General features: G+C 33.4%; 2 protein-coding genes across 2 annotated transcripts; one reads left to right on the forward strand and one right to left on the reverse strand.

Annotated features, from left to right (window-relative positions):
- Positions 1-5,280: 5,280 nt before the first annotated feature.
- Positions 5,281-24,311, reverse strand: LOC144544468 (cycloartenol synthase-like). Its single transcript, XM_078292977.1, has 17 exons — positions 24,065-24,311; positions 17,287-17,472; positions 17,115-17,204; positions 16,809-17,003; positions 16,651-16,735; positions 16,319-16,485; positions 16,006-16,194; positions 8,331-8,567; positions 8,105-8,227; positions 7,930-8,028; positions 7,686-7,742; positions 6,998-7,044; positions 6,762-6,905; positions 6,440-6,617; positions 6,183-6,263; positions 5,829-5,912; positions 5,281-5,659 (listed from the first exon to the last, which is right to left on the reverse strand). Exons 1-17 carry the CDS (start codon positions 24,260-24,262, stop codon positions 5,537-5,539), a joined length of 2,283 nt encoding a protein of 760 aa, XP_078149103.1. The 5' UTR covers positions 24,263-24,311; the 3' UTR covers positions 5,281-5,536.
- Positions 9,221-11,128, forward strand: LOC144544469 (uncharacterized). Its single transcript, XM_078292979.1, has 2 exons — positions 9,221-9,362; positions 10,424-11,128. Exons 1-2 carry the CDS (start codon positions 9,347-9,349, stop codon positions 11,116-11,118), a joined length of 711 nt encoding a protein of 236 aa, XP_078149105.1. The 5' UTR covers positions 9,221-9,346; the 3' UTR covers positions 11,119-11,128.
- Positions 24,312-24,503: the final 192 nt, after the last annotated feature.

Genomic DNA, 24,503 nt, shown 5'->3' on the forward strand with positions numbered 1-24,503 from the left:
TATAAACATGATATATGGATAATATATATTATGTAATGTCAAATTTTATTTGGAAAATTATCAGAATGATCAAAATAAAGTATTGTGAAGTCCTATGCTATATACAAGCATATACAAGTACGTACAATTATATATTAATTCGATCTAGTGTGTGCATTTGAATTGAGCCAAATGTTTATCTAGCTAGAATGAAAATTTTAATTCCAATAAAAATACGCCAAAATAATAATACGCCAGCTGTATTTTCTATCTAGTTTAGAGCACGCCAAATAATAATACGCCAGCTGTCTTTTCTCCAATTTTAGTTTCGTAAGTTGCATTTCGGTAGGTGAAATATCATTATTTTGTTATTTTATTTTTAAAATTTAAAAAATATTATTTTTTATTCTGAAAATATCACTCATAGTCATATATCATTTAGTTTTTAAAATTACAGAAATATTTTGTTAAATTTTTAATTTATAATAAATTATTCCAATTATTATCACCGATCAAAAGAATGAGATGAGAATAATCCACGTTTGCACCCATATCATGATTATATTTATAGTTCACATTGTTTCTATTGTTTTATAATCTATAGTACTGGTTTCAATGCTAAATAGACATTGTACGTAATAGATGATCCAATTATCTTTTTAATTATATATGTTAAATGCATTACCAGTTCGAGAATTATAAACTTTAGAAACTAACTAAAATGATATTTTGGAACTTTACAAAGAAAAAATAATAAACAAGTGATACTTGAAGGACTAAAATAATGCTTTTAATTAAAACTTTTGAGAAGCAAAATAGAAAGCAAGGAATATATTGAAAACCATTAATTAATGTAATATATTCTACAAACATTATTGTCCAAAAAATTCAGTGCCGTTATGAAATAAAATAATGTTGGGATGCCCTCCAGTTGTTGAGAATTGGATGGTCCTGTTTAATACGGGTACTCATTTCAGAGTTCAGACTATCGCTGCAGATTGGATCCCATGAAAAGCTATTTGTGTTAGAAGAGTCAGATATGATTTGATTAGTTCTGGAATGTTCCAATAACATCAACCCAACTGGTGAGGAGCTTAACGATGGGAAATTAGTTATTTAATTATCTCATGATTTCCCAAGTACATGCATGCGACTATGTGAGTGCGACCCAGTGTATAGTGTTCTCTGTACTAAAATAAGTCATTCACAGATTGACATTAATTACACAATCATCCTCTATAAATAATTAAGTTTATTTGTTTGTCTCTCTTCTCATCACAGATATAACTTTACAAGAGAACTTAAGCTCCTAGTTTCCACCAGCAATTACATACTTCCAATTAATGATGGATTTTCGGAGGAAAATTCTCTTTGATTATGCTCTTAATTGTTTTCATTTTCTTGTCTATGTTGTCAGGAACAAGCATAGGAATGCCAGTTTCTGAAAAACCCGGTATTTGCAATTGTAAGATAGACAAGAGTCACAGTGTACACCATAGTTAATAGTGTCGGTACAGCTGGTCGATCGATTGGTGGTTGCTCATCTTAAAAAATGTCCTATTTTACTGTATTTTGTACCATTTTTGCCTTTTTTCAAGGATGAATAAATGATCTTTAAATTGTATTTTTGTTACCGGTATTATTTGTTGGTTTTGTTATTGTTATCATCCTCTTTGCTATCAGGCCATAGTTGGGGCTTGGGAAGGAAGAGCAAATATTCTTCATTACATTTTCATTACAGTTAATGCATATTAGACGATTAGTACTATTAATTTAAAAATGTAAAGAAATAACTATAGGTTGTGATGCTAATGATATGTTTTATAGAGCTACCCTCGTCTGATTTCCCTAGAACGCCCAACTAAATACATGGCGAATTTCTGGGTCTTTCAGCACAAGCCACTAGGGGTGGCAATGAGCTGCTAAAGAACGAGTTAGGTCTCACTCGTAATCAGCTTGTTTATAGATCAAGCTGAGCAAGCGAGTTTGAATTTTATATTCCGAGTTGAAATTGTTGCCCAAGACTGACTCGTGACTTGTTCGAGCGAGTCGAGCTGGCTCGTTACTAGCTTGACAGATTCATAAATTTGTATATTTTCTTTCCTACTATATCTTAAATTTTCATAACACATCTTATCAATTATGCCTAAAATAAAATAATATTTATATGACTAATTATTGAGGAATACTCTTAATTCAACTACAATTAAGCAAATCAACTATTATAAATTAAGTTTACAACTAAATTTATACATACAAAAATATCAAAAATCCTAAATTCATACAAACATATTCACATAACAAATTCATGCATATTAAATCAAACAAATTCATACAAATTAACTTAGTTGCTTATAATTAATTCATACATATTCCATACAAAATTACTAATCAACTTAAGCACAGTTCAAAGTGCAATTACCATAACACTGGCTATAACATCCATAGACCATAATATCCCCAATCTAAAGTAAACACATCCGATTAAACTATTAATTATTAAACTACGTATATTAAATAGCTCGTTAATGACCGAGCTGGCTCGTGCCGAACCAAGCCAAACTCAAACTCATTAATTCTGATTCGAGTATGTGACGAGCGAGCTAATTTTAACTCGATCCACTAACGAACGAGCTGTTACCAATTAAGTCACGGACAAATACTAAGCGGGGCCACGAGCCACGAGTTTTTTTGCCAGTCCTACAAGCCACTGTCATATATATTCGTCCATTAATTCCAAAATCTCATTTAAATATGAGTTCACTTTTCCAAGTCTAAGTCTTACATCCTTTACAAGTCCTGGCACTCATCGGTCTTCACACGGCATCAAAAGAAAGATACATGTACTTGCAATTATATATAAAGCTTCTACACTACGAGCATCAATTTCACAAAGCATCTAACAATTAACAAAATGGGGAGCGATCTCCGAAACCCTCTCACTGTACTCTCTATTGTCGTCCTCCTTTTCCTTTTAACCACACCAACAAGCACTGCCATAAGAGGACCAATTCAGTGGTTGTCTCCTCCTGACCACTGTGACTTTAAGTTGGAGAATTGTTCACCTCCTCCGCCTCAACTTGGCGGAACTACCACCACAACACCAGATCAAGCAACTGATCAGCCCTAGTGAGTGAAGGATATATAATATGTATTCAGGCAACTATTATTTATATGTTTTGTTATTTTAGTTTTAATGTGTCACTATAATAGTATTGGTGAGTATTGTGAAAGATGTTGTATATTTTTTTCGTACAATTAAAATATGATTGTTAGAAAATAAAAATGGTCTTTTCTCTGTGTGAGCGCGGATGTTAATTTAATAGCTAAAGTCTTTACAAGTTTGTTCTTTTCACCTCTTGTAGTTCTTTTCTAGAACTAAAACAGTCAATTTGTTTTGATTTCCTCTTTTTTTTTGGTTGTTTTTGTTGTTGTTAATAATATTGAACTTGTGGCATGCCATTTAAATAATATATAAGTGATCAAATGTGTATGATGCCGGCTCCATAACCAAAGTTTTTTTTTAAAGAAAAATGACTGAAGTTGTTAGACTAAGGACCTGTTTGTTTGTCACGGTATTGTGCATGATGTGATTTGACGGGTTTGGAAATCTATTTTTTATTTGCAGGAATCCATACCATACTCATAAGTATGCATAGGAATAATTATGAAAAATGTACTTAATGAATGTTTGGTTGTATTGTGAGAATAGTTATGTGAAATCTTATTTTCTTTCTAAATACTTGATATCAATAAAATAATTATTTAATATTAAATTAACAAATTGATTATTTTGATGATTAATACAAGATTTTCATTTTGCTTAATTTTTAAAATCATTCAATTATTTAATTTAAAAAATTATAATTAATTAAATAAAATAAAATAGAATAAATAATAATATTAAATAGATGAAATATTTTTAATAAAAATTATTAGTAAAATGGGTACAAATAAAATAAAAAAATTATAAAAAAAAATAATAAAATAAGAAAACAACAATTAAAAATATTTAAAAAATAAACCTTTAAAATCATTAAAAAAACATTTATAATTTGTATTAACATTTTCAAAACAATTAAAGAGGAATTTATTTACTATACCAAATTTATTAATAGATCACAATTTAAAAAAAAGCACCGATGATGGTCCAATTAAATTCCATCACCTACTTTTTAGGGTCATGGAAATTTCTGAAATTAAAAAAAATGTTTTGTCCGGATTCAGACTTTTGCACTTGAAATTCAATTGTCATGATATCCGGGTCACACTGTGAGTCAATTACCTAACACTTGACAATTGCCATGATATCCGGTCATCCGGGTCAATTCTCCCAGGACCATGTTTCTAGAATAACCTTACCGTATGCAAAGTGGGCCACAAATGTCAGAGATAAGAAATTACTTATTATTTGTTGCAATTAGAGGAGGTATACTTTTATTCAACTTAAATGGATCCGTTCGACCATATTAACCTGAACCTTTTATAAAGTTGAACAAATTAGAATTCGACCTAGCTAGCTAGGTATCAGATTCGAGACAATATGAGACTCGAGCATGATAAATTTTTTTGACTAACTTGAAATCTGATTCAACCAATCCGACCCAACAAGAATTCGACCCATCCGTGCCCCCTTAGAAGTAACAAGTTTCATTAGACCCAAAGTATCAGTCCGATCCAATCTGACTCGATTTTTTTAAAAGTCAACATGATCCATATTTGTACTTACCCGATTTGACCCGTTAGAATATTAGACATGATTCAAAACTAAATGACTCGTAACTCGATTCAACTCGTTTGATTGTCACATCTGGTAGCTATGATCATACAATATTTATACTTGCTATTATACAAAGTCCATAATCACTGGATTTCCATGATCTTATCGATATTTATTGACTAAAATAACCTAAAACGTACGGTGACTAATGAAATCAACCGCGTTGATTTGTCCTGTTTACATATCTCTCCATTTGACACAAATTTTGAAGAATCCCGCATTACAAATTGATCTGGATTTTAATGGGACTTTCCAAAATTCAAACTCAAACGGAGAAGTGATTCAGAGAATCGGGACTCAGCACGCCAAAATTTACACCGTAAAGTCATCTCTGAGCTCAAAAGGATGATTTGGAAATTGCAAGTTATATAACTGCAAAACCCCACTGCAATGAGGTATGCTCCATCAAGTTAGTCTTTCTTTATTTCCCCCAAATTGGAGGTCTTAAATTATAGTTGAGTTTTCAGTATATTGTTTCAGACTTATTGATCTAAGAAATAAAAAAAAACGGCCAATAACAATTGTACTAAAAATCCAACACATTTTATTACATACCTTCAACAATATTCAGTTTAAAACACAGCAATTAAATCAAGAACAAGCGGTATCTAGCAAACCTTCCCAATCCTGAAATGGAAAACGCCAAACTCATAAAGGAAAAATAATAAGAAGTCCTAAAATTCGATCTCCTTGTACACGTATAATTTTCTTCTGGCAATGCTTCTCAGACAAAAACTTGTTGAGAAACTAGGATCAAATGAAACATATACCAAACTATCAAATTCTTTTATGGGCCGGTAACACACGACAACGGTATTCACCGAGAGCCCATATTGGAAATATGTTGCGATATTGCGAGTAGCTAATCATGCAGTTTTGGCTGAACACACCCATTATCTCCTGCAATTCACAAATATAAATAGCGGAAGGACCTAACTGTAAGATCGTATCAGCACTATGATAATACAATTTTGTACAAAGGCTTCTGCAAAAAAGATATTAAACTATTTTTATTATTGATATATATATATATATATATATTAAACTAGGAGAACAGAGGCACACATACTTGCTGAGGGAACTCGCCATTCTCCATTTGTAAGTTGATCAAAACTTTTGCTGCCTTGTGCAATGGCTTTGGGTCTCTATCAGCCTAACCAACAAGCGCAGGCAATGAGTTGATAATCACTATAGAAATTTGTTGGGATGAATGAGGTGTGCTAATAAGGTCGCACCAGATATGTCAAGACTCAAGATCAATGATTCTAGTAATTTAAACTCAACTTGCATTAATTATTCATTCTTTTAAGTACTAGCTTTGGCAATGTGTGGCATAAAAACATGTGCATGTAGAACGCCCCTAAAATTAATAAAGAAATTATGAAAGCTGTATAACCAGCAAAAAAAATAAAATAAATAATACCTGACCAGCATCAATAAGAGCTAACATAGCCCATCCGGTGTTTAGTGCGTGAGCTCTGTTCCCTTCCAGATTTGTATAAACCTTCCTCCATCACAAACAATCAAACCATTATCTAATCAACACTTAGTTCCATTCTCACATGTTATTAATTATATTGTACTTGCTTGTTCTTACTACATATAAAGGGCAGGATACCAAGCATATGGATACAGTATCTAAATAATTCTAGGGCAATTTATGCACAAGTAGTCAAGTACCTTATCTTGGCACGATAGATAGCTCTCACCCCAACCACCCGAAGGCAATTCCTTAGACAACAAGAAAGCACAGGCTTTTCTTAAAGACGCATTGTTTTCATACGTCTTTCCAGCTGCTATTAATCCTGTAACTCCAAACCATGTTCCATATGTGAAACAAACTGCCCATGAACCATACCTGAAAAAAAAAAAAAAAAACACGACAATATCATGAAATCAAGGAGAGATTGCAATGCAGTAATTTATCTTTCTAAAACTTTAGTGGCAATAGCGGACTTCTTTTAAGTAAAACTAAATAGAAATTATATTAGAATATTCAAACCATGAACCATCTGGTTGTTGAATTGATTCGATATAGTTGACCGCTTTTCTGATGCTGGCATCAATATCTCTCCCACGGTGATTTGGATAGAGCTTTCTAAATGCAGTCAGAGCCTGTATTGCAGATGACGTACATTCTACACATCTGTCATTTAATCCAATTCTAAACATGCTCAATTTCATTGCATTTAGATTAAATAATGCAAATAGAAAGTTGTAAACATTCTTTTATCTTACGGGTAGTCTATCATAATGCCCCCAAATGTCTCTGCTGGGTTAATCATCTGCATTTTTCAGTAGTAAAATCAATAAAATATAGTTTCCACAATTTTTTTACAGTATAGTAGAAAATCAAAACAGCTTCTATAGACCAGTAATAAACTAATTCCTATATATAGCAGGATTAAGGGATTACAATTGGTCGAGGAAGTTCATCCAAAAAGAAAAAGAAAAAAATTGATCCGTGTACTCCCGATCAAATTCCAGTTTTCTAAGGTTTAAATGGTAAATATTGTATGTTAAGGAATCGTTTGGCCTTTTCTTGTTGGTCGGAACTGAATTCTCTCTTCTTCTTTTTATGTTTTTTAAAATCAAAATTCAATTCTAAATCAATCCTTTCATCTCATTTCTATTAAATTGAATTGGATTCTATTATAAATTTTAATCTAATTAGAGCCTTTGTGTTTCAAGTTCACCACATGTAAAAAATCTGACAGATTTTTGTCAAACAACCAAAGTTCCCAGGAAAAATTACAAGAACGAGTAAATTGAATGTAAATCAACATGCTGCTGTCCGACTTGTCTGACACAATTTGAGTTTGGCTGAGTTCCAAATCATGCTAACATTATCAAACGGAACTCTTTGAATTCATATTAAAGTGCTCAAGGCACAGGAGAAAGACGAGAGATAAACAGCAATTCTCACCTCCATCCATGCATAAGATCTTGTGAGTTCATATGCTGAAAAACCACCATTGTCATTCTACAAGTAAAAGGAATCAATAAGAAAACAAGATATTGTTAATTGATGTCACTGTGATTGTCATATGGAACAAAATAAATAAATTTGCCTGTTCAAATAATATGCACAAGCACAGAGGCAGAAATAAAACATGGAAGTATTGAAATAGCATGAATTGACTTCTCAGTATAGTATAGAGTACACAAACCATCAAAGATAATATAACATTGACAGCATCATACAGCCTATTTGCTTCAATTGAAGGACCCACCATCGTTTGTGGTAACTTTGACAGTAGTAAAGCTGCCTGAACAAGGTAAAAGCAAATCCAGATAATTATTAGAAGTTACATTAATTGTTTTAGGAACAACACAAACAATTACCTTTAGTCCCTCAGCAGTGCAGTCAGAAACTGCCCAGCCCTGATCTGCTGTACTGAATGGCCATGCACCTTTAGATATGTGACGATACCAGGAACTAAGATCACCTGGAGAATCTTCAAGTATCTTATAAAATAAAAAGTTCCATTACAACATATACCTTTTTATTTTTCAGATCATCAAATTTTGAAACCGACTTGATATATGCATGCATAAATATTATGGATACCTGACTATTATTTATGAAGTAATGAGTCTTGTATAGGGTTGGTGCATACTCTTGAACCAAACCAGTGGCATAGATTGCCTGAACAGTAAATGCAGTGTCCCACAATTGAGAACCATTGTGACCCTGCATTTTCATTCCATCTTCAGCAATCCAGAGATAGTCATAGATTCTTGGTATGTGGAGCTTAAACGCTTGTGAGCTCGGATCTTCTATCCAACAACACAACATATTTAGCACCTACACCAAATTACATTACATGAAATACCTGTTGGAATTAATTTCGATTAATTACAACATATGTGGGCTTATATGTAATATAAATATATATTGAATAATAGACTGTCAAAATTTAGACCCGTTATGAAGTGATCAAATTAAGTATTATTTATCGGGTTTAATATGTGTCATGAGAAGTGAGGCCTTTAATGTGTAGAATGCGTATTAATAACTTTATGATTTAGTGATGGTCTAAATTATATAAAGTTTAGTAATAATACAATTATGCTATTGGTCCCTGGGGAACACAATCAAATATGGCAATGTTCCGTAAATAAGGAAATACCCAATAAGGCAAGTTCTGAATTCAGACCCGCTAAGGATCCAATAAAAATAGGCTACAGATCCAATAAGAAAAATAAGATTGATTAATTAATTAAACAAAGGGCGCCTCTTTTATATGATAATCAGAGAGGATGCAGATCATTCATGATTAATTAAAATTGAATAGGCGCCTATCCTTTTGCCTAATGATATTGATTATTATTTCAGAATACATACGTCTCTGTCTTTCTCTCTCTACTCTCTCTCTAAAGAAAACTGAAAAGAGATTAATATAGAGTGATTAAGAAGAGGAATTTAAGTTCAGAACTTGAATCGGATATTGGGTATCTATCCTTGTGTGAAAGAGAACGTTGTCGCTGCCGCCTCTCTCGCTCTCTCCATCGGACTTGAGAGGGATTGCTTGGAAATCTAAAGGCTTCCGGTGATCAACGGTGATTGTGCATCCCTGGAAGACCATGACTACGGATCAAGGTAACTTTAAATTTCAGATTAGGGTTCACTAGAGGATCATGGCAATTTAGGGTTTATTATGCAATACGGTTCTGCATAGAAATAAAACCAACAAGTGGTATCAGAGCCTACTCTAGTTGAACCGGTTAATTTCTGCATAAAAGGATTTCTTTTAAAATTTCAGAAATTAATTTTTTGGAAATTTAGGTTTTATGTTTTTCCGTTACTCTATTTTGACCGGAAGGTTGAATTTTTGGTTCAAAGTTTAGGCCTTAACTCTGTGATGATTTTATTTGGAAACTTTGATTTTCTAATCAATTACGGCAAATAAATTCAATTAAATCTTTCTATGACCAAAATATGAAAAGGTGCTATTCTGGTTATCTGATTAAATAGCGTTACTCTGTTTTGCCGAAATTTTGGTTTGCTGATCCAAAATCCATTATTTTAAAGTATTCCGCTGCAAAATAAATTTTGGCCAATCAATTGATTTTTGACCAGAGCATAGGTATAATTTCGCTCAATATCGAAGGTGTACTAAATTTTGATATTTCTGAAAGTATACCTGCCGAACCAGAACAGAGCAAATATTTGGTTAAGCTTAATTTTGATAAAAATTTTGATAAATTTGTTATTCGGATAATATTAAATCATTATGAAGGCTTAAGAATTAAGATATATTTTGGAAAATGATTAATAAAGGTATCATCTCGCCAAAGTAAGCTCTCATACTGGCGTTAATCATTTGCCAATTTATACACAGTAAATATACATATGATGCTTGGTTATTGGACTGGCCCAAAGGAAAGACAATAATTAAGTGTTATATGTGTATTCTTGTGGTAATGAATAGGTAATAGTCAATAAGTTTTAGATGTAATTAGTTAATCGGCCCAAAGGAAGGTTGACTAATTGACATCAAATAGACTGTTATATTCGATTACTACACCTATTTATCTTAGAATAATAACTGACTCCAAAGAGCACTTATTGTTCGAGGATACTTAGTTGATGGAATATGCCTTATTTTGATTTTTTATTACTATTCGGTTATTTGATTCGTTCTTTGTGAATATTTTCAGCAAAAATTACTGATCTTACAGCCGGCATCAATAGCATTCCGATGCTGACGGGTTCTAATTACAAGGATTGGAAAGATAATCTTGAGATTATCCTTGGGTGCCTTGACCTGGACATAGCGTTGCAAGAGGCCAAACCTACCGTGCCTGTTGCGACTAGTTCTGAAAAGGAACAAACTGCATATGCACGGTGGATGAGGTCAAATCGCTTGTGTCTCCGGGTCATGCAAAAGACCATTCCTGAAAGTTTTAGGGGACCAGTTTCTGATTCCACTCTTGCTAAAGACTATCTTACGGAAATTGAGCAGAGGTTTGTTCGGAATGAGAAGGCTGAAATAGGCATTCTTTTAAACAAACTCTGCACAATGAAATACAATGGTAAAAGCAATGTCAGGGCGCACATTCTTGAAATGATGCATACCACTTCAAAACTGAAGGGACATAAACTAGATATATCGGATGATATGCTAGTTTATTTGGCCCTTAACTCTCTTCCTGTCTCATTTGGACAGTTCAAGGTGAGTTATAACTGTCAGAAGGACTCATGGACAGTTAATGAACTCATCTCGCACTGTGTTCAGGAGGAAGAGAGGTTGAAGTTGGACAGGAGCGAAAGTGCAAACATTGCTTCTACCTCTAAGGAGAAAGGGAAAAAGAAACGTAAGGCAAATTCAGATGCTGCAACTACAAGTTCGTAGAAGAAGCCCAATAAGGATAAGAAGCCGGTTACCGGATCGGAGCCGAATAAGGAAAAGAAAAAGGGTTGTTTCTTCTGTGGATCTGAAGGGCATGTAAAGAAAGATTGTGCCAATTATCACGCATGGCGTGTTAAGAAGGGTACTAATTTTTCTTTTGTTTGTACAGAAGTTAATGCAGTTTCAGTTGCCATAGACACATGGTGGATAGATTCAGGTGCAACTACTCACATTTCTGTGTCTATACAGGGTTGCCGAAGTTACCGAAAGCCAAATGATGGTGAAAGATACATCTATGTGGGCGATGGAAACAAGGCAGAAGTTGAAGCTATAGGGCATTTTAGATTACTTTTGAAAACTGGATTTTATTTGGATCTGTTTGATACTTTTGTTGTACCGTCTTTTAGGCGGAACTTAATTTCTATTTCTGCATTGGACAAATTAGGTTTTACTTGTTCATTTGGAGATAGAAAGTTTGGTTTGTATCAAAACTCCAATTTGGTTGCTTCTGGTTTTCTATCTGTTTTGGATAATCTTTATGCTTTGGATACTGTTGCTTCCTATAATGAAACCCTGAACAATGAAACTCGAAACGTTAGACAGAAATTAACACATCAGGATTCAGCTGCACTTTGGCATAAGCGTTTAGGTCATATTTCTCAACAGAGAATTACACGTCTTATTCAAAGTGATATTCTGAGACCCTTAGACATGTCGGATCTGGGTCCGTGCATTGAATGTGCGAAGGGCAAACAAACAAGCATGCGTAAATATACAGCCAATCGTATGAATGATGTCCTTGAACTGATACATACGGACATATGTGGGCCATTCCCTACAGCTACTAGGAATGGGCATGTATATTTTATCAGTTTCATTGATGATTATTCTAGATATGGTTATATATTTTTAATTAAAGAAAAGGCTCAAGCTTTGGACACGTTTAGATCCTTCAAGGCTGAAGTTGAGTTACAACTCAACAAAAGGATTAAAAGCGTCAGATCGGATCGTGGTGGTGAATACTATGGTCGGTATGACGGTTCAGGAGAACAACGTCCAGGGCCTTTTGCTAAATTTCTAGAGGAAAATGGGATTGTGCCACAGTATACAATGCCGGGTTCGCCCGCAATGAATGGAGTGGATGAAAGGCGCAATCGAACATTAATGGAGATGGTGAGAAGTATGATTTCTCATACTTCACTTCCATTGAACCTCTGGGGAGAAGCACTTAAGGCAGCAGCATATATTCTGAATCGGGTACCGACTAAGGCAGCGAACAAAACTCCATATGAAATGTGGACCGGGCGAAAGCCTAGTCTCCAACACTTAAGAATCTGGGGTTGTCCTGCTGAAGCTCGGCCTTATAGGCCACAAGAGAAAAAGCTGGACGAAAGGACAGTTAGCTGTTATTTTGTCGGATATGCGGAAAGGTCCCGGGGGTATAAGTTTTATGATCCCACTAACAGAACAATTTTTGAGACAAATACAGTTAAGTTCTTTGAGGATGTTATGGTTCAAGGGGGAAATACAAATCAAATTGTCTTTGAAGAGAAACAGGATTCTCCTATACAAGAGGCGCCATCAACGGTACCGATTGTAATAAGAATATCTGGAGACTCATTGGTTCAGGATCGTACTGTGAATGAACCTGCAGTGTATGAACCTTCAGAAATGGAAGAGAATCCGGTTCAAGACAATGTTGATGTTGAAGAGGAACCTATACCACCTCAAGAACTTCAAGAAATAGTGCCTTTAAGGCGGTCCACCAGAGAGAGAAGAAGTGCAATATCTAAGGATTATGTTGCATTTCTTCAAGAACATGAATTCGACATTGGCATGATGGAGGATGACCCTCTCAGTCTCCGTCAGGCTTTGGAAAGTGTCAATTCTCAGAAATGGATCGAGGCCATGAATGAGGAAATGAAGTCAATGTATGACAACAAAGTCTGGGATATCGTCCCATTACCTGAAAGTGTGAAGCCTGTTGGTTGCAAATGGATTTTTAAGACCAAGAGGGATTCAGAAGGTAATGTGGAAAGATATAAAGCTCGACTTGTTGCTAAGGGATTTACACAGAAAGAAGGCATTGACTTTACGGAAACTTTCTCACCTGTGTCTATGAAAGATTCCTTCAGAATTATCATGGCTTTAGTGGCACATTTTGATCTTGAGTTACACCAGATGGATGTTAAAACCGCATTTCTCAATGGCGACATTGATGAAAACATTTATATGGTGCAACCACCTAACTTTGAGTCTGATGACCCAAAGAAAATGGTTTGCAAATTAAAGAAATCCATCTATGGACTCAAGCAAGCGTCTCGACAGTGGTATTTCAAATTTGATCAAGTAATTGTCTCATTTGGATTTGAGCCTAATTTGGTGGATGAATGCATATATCACAAGTTCAGTGGGAGCAAGTTTATGTTTCTGGTTTTATATGTGGATGACATATTGCTTGCCAGTAACGATATAAACCTGATGCGTGAAACTAAGAGATTTCTTTTTAGGCATTTTGATATGAAAGATCTTGGTGAAGCATCGTATGTGTTAGGCCTTAAAATACAAAGAGATCGAAATAAGGGTATTTTGGGGCTTTCACAAAAGGCATATATCGAAAGAATTCTCAAGCGATATAGCATGGAACATTGTAAACCAGGAAATACCCCTGTTGCAAAAGGAGACAAATTAAGTCTCAATCAGTGTCCAAAGACAGAACTCGAAAAATTAGAAATGCATCAGATTCCATATGCTTCGGTAGTAGGAAGTCTAATGTATGCTCAGGTGTGTACGCGTCCGGATATTGCGTACATCACAGGGATGTTAGGCCGGTATCTCAGTAATCCTGGTATGGATCACTGGAGAGCAGCCAAAAGGGTACTTAGGTACTTGCAAAGAACAAATGATCATATGCTGACATATCGGAGATCAGACAAGCTTGAGGTCATTGGATATACTAATTTCGATTTTGCGGGCTGTGTGGATAGCATGAAGTCAACATCTGGTTATATTTTTATGTTGGCTGGAGGAGCTATTTCTTGGAGGAGTGCAAAGCAGACTATGATTGCTTCTTCCACCATGGCAGCCGAATTCATTGCGTGTTTCGAGGCATCGAACCATGGAATATGGCTAAGGAATTTTTCACTGGGCTGCGTATTGTGGATACTATTAAGTTACCACTCAAGATATATTGTGACAATAATTCAGCAGTATTGTATTCCAACAACAACAGAAGCTCGTCGAAATCTAAACATATCGACATTAAGTTTCTTGTTGTAAAGGAAAGAGTTCAGAGTGGACTTATTAGTATTGAGCATATTGGTACAGCTTCTATGCTGGCAGATCCACTGACTAAGGGATTAGTACCCAAACAGTTTCACGAGCATGTCGCTCATATGGGTATCTATGTTAAAGAGGATTGTCAAATTTAGTGGGAGTTTGTATTTTATGTATCATATTTTATGTTTTATATGATATACTTTTACAGATATCATGCAGTTAACTTTTATATGATATTCTGTTATTTGTATGTATCATGCAGTTATTCAGACTTCAGTTATTCAGTTTTCAGTAATTCAGTTTATTATGCACTCTGAATTTATGATTGACCTCAAAATCAGATTAAGATAAAGTGACCAAATTGGAGATAGGCATGTGGATCACATTGATTGTAATTTCCAAACTACACATCCCCTTCATGATTCATGTCATTCGGTTATGTTTACACTGTGATTTATGTTGGTTTAGTTTCGATTCATGAGACAAATACTGCTTAAGTCCTTGTGAATATGATTGATGGACGGAATTGGTTGATGACACAAAAAGCTATGACAGCACAGTTCGAGTACTCAATTCGGTTTTATCAATATATATTATTCGGATATACATATAGCCCAAGTGGGAGATTGTTGGAATTAATTTCGATTAATTACAACATATGTGGGCTTATATGTAATATAAATATATATTGAATAATAGACTGTCAAAATTTAGACCCGTTATGAAGTGATCAAATTAAGTATTATTTATCGGGTTTAATATGTGTCATGAGAAGTGAGGCCTTTAATGTGTAGAATGCGTATTAATAACTTTATGATTTAGTGATGGTTTAAATTATATAAAGTTTAGTAATAATACAATTATGCTATTGGTCCCTGGGGAACACAATCAAATATGGCAATGTTCCGTAAATAAGGAAATACCCAATAAGGCAAGTTCTGAATTCAGACCCGCTAAGGATCCAATAAAAATAGGCTACAGATCCAATAAGAAAAATAAGATTGATTAATTAATTAATTAATTAATTAATTAAACAAAGGGCGCCTCTTTTATATGATAATCAGAGAGGATGCAGATCATTCATGATTAATTAAAATTGAATAGGCGCCTATCCTTTTGCCTAATGATATTGATTATTATTTCAGAATACATACGTCTCTGTCTTTCTCTCTCTACTCTCTCTCTAAAGAAAACTGAAAAGAGATTAATATAGAGTGATTAAGAAGAGGAATTTAAGTTCAGAACTTGAATCGGATATTGGGTATCTATCCTTGTGTGAAAGAGAACGTTGTCGCTGCCGCCTCTCTCGCTCTCTCCATCGGACTTGAGAGGGATTGCTTGGAAATCTAAAGGCTTCCGGTGATCAACGGTGATTGTGCATCCCTGGAAGACCATGACTACGGATCAATGTAACTTTAAATTTCAGATTAGGGTTCACTAGAGGATCATGGCAATTTAGGGTTTATATATGCAATACGGTTCTGCATAGAAATAAAACCAACAATACCATCCCTGTAGTAGCATTAGTAAGTATTAAACGCTATTGCGCATCTAATCCATCTATCAAATAATAATAATAAATTAATAACAAAAGAAAACAAGATTGTAGACCTTGTTAACAGGACCAATGCAAATGTAGCGAGTGTTCTCGTCTTCATAATGGATATGATGGCTAGCAATGTTAAGAGCCTTTTCTCTTAATTTGTCACCAGGCCAGTGCATTAGAATAGGTTCAACAAATTTTTGAAGTGTGGTCCATAGTATATCTTGTAACATTGGATGGGGGTAGTACAGATCTTCCTGCATATGATGAAAATTGAAAACAATATTTTCCAAAATAAATCAAATTCCCAGTAGGAAACTGAATGTTGACCAGTTGGAGCTACAGTAAAGTTGAAAAGGGAAATTATATAAATTAACAAACCTTTGCACACTCATTGCGAGCCTTGTTCCAATCAATCCTGTCATACCGAACCGAATAGAGTTCCTCCCTTAGTTCCAATACCAGCGATGTGATTTTGCCAACAAATCTCTTTCCGTAAATGTAAGACATCGGCAAATAAACCATTCGGCAGTGACACCACAACCTCCCTGCAAATTTTACATTCAAACATATAGATGTCTTGATTCAAAAACACCAAGACCAGTACATATTACAAAATTTTCATTTATTGTTTGAACTATGAAGAATCTATCATATTGAACACATTAATAAGTATATAATTGTCATTGGATATGACAAAAGAAGGTATGTACCAGGATGAATGGGCAGAATGTAAGGGAGCAGCCATATCTCAGGTGGTAGAGGATTATTCCCAGACCAGTCAAACACTCCAAGCACCTGAATTTATTCAAATAAATTAAAAATATCAGGGAAAAGAATAAAACATTGGTCGATAGAATTCAGCACTTACGGAGAGCCACATTTTCCCCCATGAAGTAATAGCAGTAGCACTTCCATGGCTTAGTATCCAATCCCTTGCTTTCTCCATGGCACCGTCACCACCATTGGTGCCTTCACCAAACAACCTCAAAGTGACATATGACATCACAGAACCAAACATGGTGCTGTGCCCCTCTATATGCAATCCCCATCCCCCATCTTTGTTCTGTTGTTTTACTCGCAAATTGTTAACAATATTTAATGTTAGTACACAAATGCGCATGCAATTTTTGAAGTTGATTTTTATTAATAAGTATAATATCAGAATAATGTATACCTGGTGATTATAGAGATAGCGGCGCATCTCCTTTTGATGCTCAGAGGAGAGAACGACGTTCAATGCTCCAGTGACATACAAAGTTATTATCTGTTTGGAGAAGTAATTATTTTTTGTTGTTGGAAGTTAGTGAAGCAGAAATTTATGAGCAAATAATTTAGACATGAACTACCAAAAATGGCATGAGAAACAGAGGGCCTCCATAATCCCCAGCCCAGTGGCCATCATTTGTTTGTAATGTAGAATATTTACTAATAGCTCTCCTTAGAGAAGTAACCACTACTTCCTCTGTTACTTCCTCATTTTCGCCAAGTTTTATTACTGGAAGGTCCAGTTGGAGTGGATTAAGTCTTGAGAACTGCAGATATATATTAAGTCAGATAAGTAACTGACACAATGAGCACTTCACTATTCTAAGGCTTTTATTTGGCAAATTTTACAATTATAGTTAGTGAAATGATCATAGAATATATATATATATATAGAGAGAGACAGACCCAGAATTTTTGTCAGAGGGGCGCAATAAAATATCGAATCGGACTTAAATAACTAATCAGATTTAAACCCATTAACTAATTAGGTACTCGATAAAAAACAATACTTTAACTTATACTTTCTAATACTATAACTTATACTTTCTAATACTATAACTTATAATTTTGATTCTCTAACCTATAATTTTAATTACTAATCATAATTCAAGAAATTTATTTTTATTTTAACCCTCAATTTAACCCGAATTACAAATTAAACATCAAGAGAGGGCAAAAAATATTTCGGGAGGGGGGGGAGCAAAGTCGATTAGAACATTCCAATCATCACTAAAACTCAAAATTGGACTCATGTGGTTCTCGATCGGAACCACATAGGTCCGTCTATCTATCTCTCTCTCTCTCTCTCTCTCTCTCTCTCTCTCTATATATATATATAGATAGGTTGCCTAAGTTCAAAACGTTTTTTCCTAGCCTCCGGAACAAATGACTCGGTTTGTCGATTTCAAGGTCCAAACAGTCAATCCAAACTGTTAGATGTTCAATCTATATTAAAATGTTCATGGAGACCAAAATTTACATTTTTTGAATTTGTTTTACTATTTATTAAGATGGTTTAAAAATCGTTGTTTTTATTAAAATTCTGCTCAATTGAAATACAACGATTTTTAAACCATATTAATAAATAGTACAAAAATTACAGATAATATAAAATTTGGTCTCCAAGCACATTTTAATATAGATTGAACATCTGACGGTTTGGATCGACTGTTTGGACTTTGAAAATTGAAAAACCGAGTCATTTGTTTCGGGGATAGGAAAAAACGTTTTGAGCTTTGCCATTTCTCTCTTTCTCTCTCTCTATATATATAGAGAGAGACCAAATAGTTTAGCATGACATCTATATTAAAATGTGCTTGGAGATTAAATTTCATATTTTTTGGAACTCTTACTATTTATTAAGATGGTTTGAAAATCGTTGTTTTCAATAATCCAGAAGGATTTTACTATTTATTAAAAATAATGATTTTTAAACCATCTTAATAAATAGTAAAAACATTAATCCAATAAACAAAATGTAAAATTTAGTCTCCAAGTACATTTCAAGAAATATATATATATATATATATATAGATGGGCTATGGTGCATTGCAATGCATAGGCCATGGTGTCCATTGGACCATAAATCACCGATTCAAAGTCCAAATGACCGATCCAAACCGTTCATCTTGTTCTCCATATTAATATGTGCTTGGAGACCAAATTTTACATTTTTTGGAATTTTTTTACTATTTATTAAGCCACTTTGAAAATCGCTGATCCAACGGTGACTGTTTGGAACAGTAAAATCAGAAGCCACCGTTGGATCAGCGATTTTCAAAGTGGCTTAATAAATAGTAAAAAAATTCCAAAAAATGTAAAATTTGGTCTCCAAGCACATATTAATATGGAGAACAAGATGAACGGTTTGGATCGGTCATTTGGACTTTGAATCGGTGATTTATGGTCCAATGCACACCATGGCCTATGCATTGCAATGCACTATAGCCCATCTCTCTCTCTCTCTCTCTATATATATATATATATAGAGACAGAGAGAGAGAGAGAGGAGGGTTCCAATGCCTCATTTTTTTATATCTTCATTTTCTTCATATTCAAAGTCTAAATTGTCGATCCGAACCGTTCAATATGATATCCATACTAAAATATGATTAGGGATGAAATTTTATATTTTTTGGAATTTTTTTTCTATTTTTTAAGATGGGTAGAAAATCATTATTTTTTGAACGGTTCAAAAACAGTGATTTTGTACATATCTTAAAAAATAGCGAAAAAATTCCAAAAAATATAAAATTTCATCTCCATGCATATTTTAGTATAAATATTTTATTGAATGGTTCGGATCGACAATTTGGACTTTGAAAACGAAAATATAAAATATGAGGTATGAAAAAAATGAGGCATTGGAACCCTCCTCATATATATAAATCTAAATCGTTTTACTTCACAACTCACCGTAGTCCATCTATCTATATATATATATATATATATAGATATATATATAGATGGACTACGGTGAGTTGCGAAGTAAAACGATTTAGATTTATTATTTAAAGCCAATTTAATAGGTTTTGGAGTTAAACTCACCAAATACCTTGATGAACTTAAGAACACCTAGTTCTACTCACATGTAGAGTTATATATATATATAATAAAAATCCTTGTTCGAGTAACCATTATGTTAATTTGAAATTTAATCTCTAAGATATCTAACAGAGAATTTTGGGATACGAGTTATATATCTACTGTTTATGAAAAAAATATCCTATCATAAGAATCTTTGAAAAAAATGAATAATTACTTAATTACTTTATGAATTTTCAACAACAACAACAAAAATAATAAATTTAAATAAAAATTATAATATTGACTCCGGGAGAACACAACAAGTCAACAACATCAATAATATCGTTATTGGGAACACACCTCGTCATAACCCACTATTCAATGCATTTACTACAATAAATAGCAGATTAATTAGGCTACCTACTTGGGACCTTCTATATATGGTTGATGAATGTTTAAACCACTGTTTTTTAATCGAAATGCATGGCGTGTTGTTTGCTATATTCCATTATTCAAATTACTGGTAAATGCATTGGTCCTAAATTTTTGTACGTAGTTGCTTTATATACATACATACATATATATACATAGAGAGAGTTGGACTATGATGCATTGCAATGTATAATATCTTTTGTACATTGGACTATAAATCACCGGATTTAAAGTCCAAATAACCGATCCAAACCGTTTATCTTGTTCTCCATATTAATATGTGTTTGGAGATCAAATTTTATAATTTTTGAAAATTTTTTACTATTTTTTTAGATTTATTGAAAATCGCTGTTTTTTTATGGTCCAGATTTGTCTGAAAACAGCGATTTTCAATAAATCTAAAAAAATAGTAAAAAATTTCTTAAAAATATAAAATTTGGTCTCCAAACACATATTAATATGGAGAACAAGATAAATGGTTTGGATCGGTTATTTAGAGTTTGAATCCGGTGATTTATAATCCAATGTATAAAAGAGGTTATACATTGCAATGCACCATAGCCCAACTCTCTCTCTCTCTCTCTCTATATATATATATATATAATTATATATAGAGGAGGGTTCAAATGAACCCAAATTTTTGTGCATCCAAATGCACCCTATCATTTTTCTTTGTTTTTAAAGTCCGAATAGTCAATCCGAACCGTTAGATGCGATCTATATATTAAGATGTGCTTGGAAACCAAATTTTATATTTTTTGAAATTTTTTTACTATTTATTAAGCCACTTTGAAAATCGCTGATCCAATGGTCCAGAAAATGTAAAATCAGCGATTTTCAAAGTGGCTTAATAAATAGTAAAAAAATTCCAAAAAATATAAAATTTGGTCACCAAGCACATCTTAATATATAGATTTGCATCTAACGGTTCGGATTGACTATTCGGACTTTGAAAACGGAGAAAAAGGATTTGAAAGATATGGTGCATTTGGGTGCACAAAAATTTGGGTGCATTTGAACCCTTCTCATATATATATAGAGAGAGAGAGATGGGCTATGGTGCATTGCAATGCATGGAGGGGTTTGTGCATTGGACCATAAATCTAAAATTCAAAATCCAAATGGCCGATCCAAACCGTTCAGCTTGTTCTCCAGATTAATATGTGCTTGGAGACCAAATTTTACATTTTTCTGAATTTTTTTACTATTTATTAAGTATTTTACAAAATTGTTGATCCAACGGTGGCTGCTGATTTTACTGCTTTGTGCAGCCACCGTTGGATCAATAATTTTGTAAAATACTTAATAAATAGTAAAATAATTCAGAAAAATGTAAAATTTGGTCTCCAAGCAGATATTAATATAGAGAATAAGATGAACGGTTCGGATCGACTGTTTGGATTTTGAAATTTCAAATTTGGACCGTGTGTATTTCGGTCCATATGCTACTGAAAGCACATTAGCCTATATATATATATATATATATAGAGTTAGGCTGGGGTGCTATGGATAGCATAGTGGCCTCTATGCTATGGCTCAATATTCGAGTTTTCAAAATCCAAACGGTCGATCCGAACCGTTCATCTTATTCTCCATATTAATATCTGCTTGGAGACCAAATTTTATAATTTTCTGAATTTTTTTACTATTTATTAAGCCACTTTGAAAATCGCTAATCCAACGGTTTTACTGTTTTGTGCAGCCACCGTTGGATCAACAATTTTGTAAAATACTTAATAAATAGTAAAAAAATTCAGAAAAATGTAAAATTTGGTCTCCAAGCAGATATTAATATGGAGAATAAGATGAACGGTTCGGATCGACCGTTTGAATTTTGAAAACTCAAATATTGAGCCGTAGCATAGAGGCCACTATGCTATCCATAGCACCCAGCATAACTCTATATATATATATATATATATATATAGAGATAGGCTAATATCAAAACGTTTGCACCAACCCCTCCCGTGCAACCAAGTCATTTTCCGATTTGCAAAGTCCAAACGACCGATTCGAACCATTAGATGTTTAATCCATATTGAAATGTGCTTGGAGACCAAATTTTACATTTTTTGGAATTTTTTTGCTATTTATTAAGATGGTTTGAAATCGCTGTTTTCCAGTGGTGCAGAATTTTAATAAAAACAGCGATTTTCAAACCATCTTAATAAATAGCAAAAAAATTCCAAAAAATGTAAAATTTGGTCTCCAAGCACATTTCAATATGGATTAAACATCTAATGGTTCGGATCGGTCGTTTGGACTTTGCAAATCGGAAAATGACTTGGTTGCACGGGAGGGGTTGGTGCAAACGTTTTGATATTAGCCTATCTCTATATATATATATATATATATATATATATATATATATATATATATATATATATATATATATATATATATATATATATATATATATACACACACATGGAGAAGGGGTGCAAAAAGAAATGGTCATTACGATATCTGTTGGTAGGCTAAGAAACTAGTATATGTTTGTTTTTAGCTCATATGATGTTATTTTTATTTGTTTTGTCAGTTACTTAAAACTAAACGATGTAATGACACTATTTTTTTATTCAATAAAATTTCATCTGGCAGCCACTGCCAAGTTATCAAAAAGAGAGAGAGAGAGAAAGAGAGATAGGCTAATATACAATTGATTGCATCACGCCTCTCGTGCGATCCAACGGTGACTTACCAAACAGTAAAATCAGAATCAAATCGTTGGATCAGCGATTTTCAAAGTGACTTAAAAAATAGTAAAAAAATTCCAAAAAATGTAAAATTTGGTTTCCAAGCACATTTTAATATGGAGATGACATCTAACGGTTTGGATCGATCATTTGAACTTTAAAAATTAGAAAATGACTTGGTTGCATGACAGGCGTGGTGCAATCGATTGTATATTAGCTTATATATATATATATATATATATATATATATTAGCCAACCCCTCTCTCTGTATATATATAGCATGACAAAATGGGTTATATTTAATACTTTACGAAGTCGTCGACGTTTGGTAGTACTCTACTCTGGCATTATTGTCAAACGTACGTAGAACTTCTATTTGTAATAGAGCTGGAACAACATTATTATCTTACTAAAGGGAAACGGGGGATTAATGGAAGAGACGAGACAAGATATCATAAAAATAATACACTTTTGACTTTTCTGTGTTATTTCATTTTATGTTGCTAATTAAACACACACTAACTACTCTTCCGAATTGCACTCGCTTTAACTCTTCTAGCTACACACCTATCACTCATTCACCGTATTATCCCGTATATTTTTTTAAAGAGTACTTTTCTAGAGAACTCATTTTTAATCTAGTAACAAAAATAATATTTTTTATATGAGAAATTACAAGTTTAAAATCTGAATAATTTTTTTTACGGATATAAAATAATTAGAGGTGGCCTGATCTAAACCTTTACTACAAAAGAAATTAATACTCTTCTTATATACTATTCAATTTTATTGCTAGGCCTATCAAATTGGTAACTCAGGCTGCGTTTGAATCAAATTAAGTCATGTTTGGATCATAATCAATCAGATTGTCTTCATACGACAAATCAAAATTGTCGTAATCCAATTACTTTAGGAGTAATGTTGAATTCACTTAGTACAAAATTGTCGAAATCCAACTAATTCAATAATCAAAATTGTTGAATTAATTTAGTACAAAGTCACGCGGTAAAATAAATGAAGTTTTATAAGTTATTTTACAAGTTATTTTAATACATTCATATTATTCATTATTTTTTTATTGCTTGATTTTATATCACTTAAGAATTAATTACGAGCATCCCGTGCGAGCATATTTGATAATTATTAAATTTCAAACAAACAAATTAAATTAGGTCTAAAAAATAAATGAAAACAAGTATATACTTGGATGCGCATGAGGAGGTCACTGCTGTGCTTTATCTGAAATCTATTGGCATGAAACATCCGACGACATCTCTCAACCTCATCTCTCTCATCCGGTGATCCGGTGTCGAGATCAAACTCCCAAACATGTCTCCCAATATGATTATTTGTAGTTTTCAGCCATGAACTTGCTCCTTCCGCCACCTTCAGTCTCCACATTTCTCTACCGACCAACACTTTTATTGTTAGCACTTGATACAAATTAAGAGTAGTAGTTATACTCTTTGAGATAAGCATGGATGGATGGGGAGGTGGCCTTATATACACACACACACATTTATAATCGCCACTGTACGTATATATTATATATGTTATTTGAGTGAGGTACAATGCGTTTGTAGGTTTGTATATTATGGATTATATTTTTATATTTTAATTTTGAACGGTCAATTCAAACCAT

The sequence above is a fragment of the Carex rostrata genome, chromosome 26 (assembly GCF_964058835.1).
Source record: "Carex rostrata chromosome 26, lpCarRost1.2, whole genome shotgun sequence".
NCBI lineage: Eukaryota > Viridiplantae > Streptophyta > Magnoliopsida > Poales > Cyperaceae > Carex > Carex rostrata.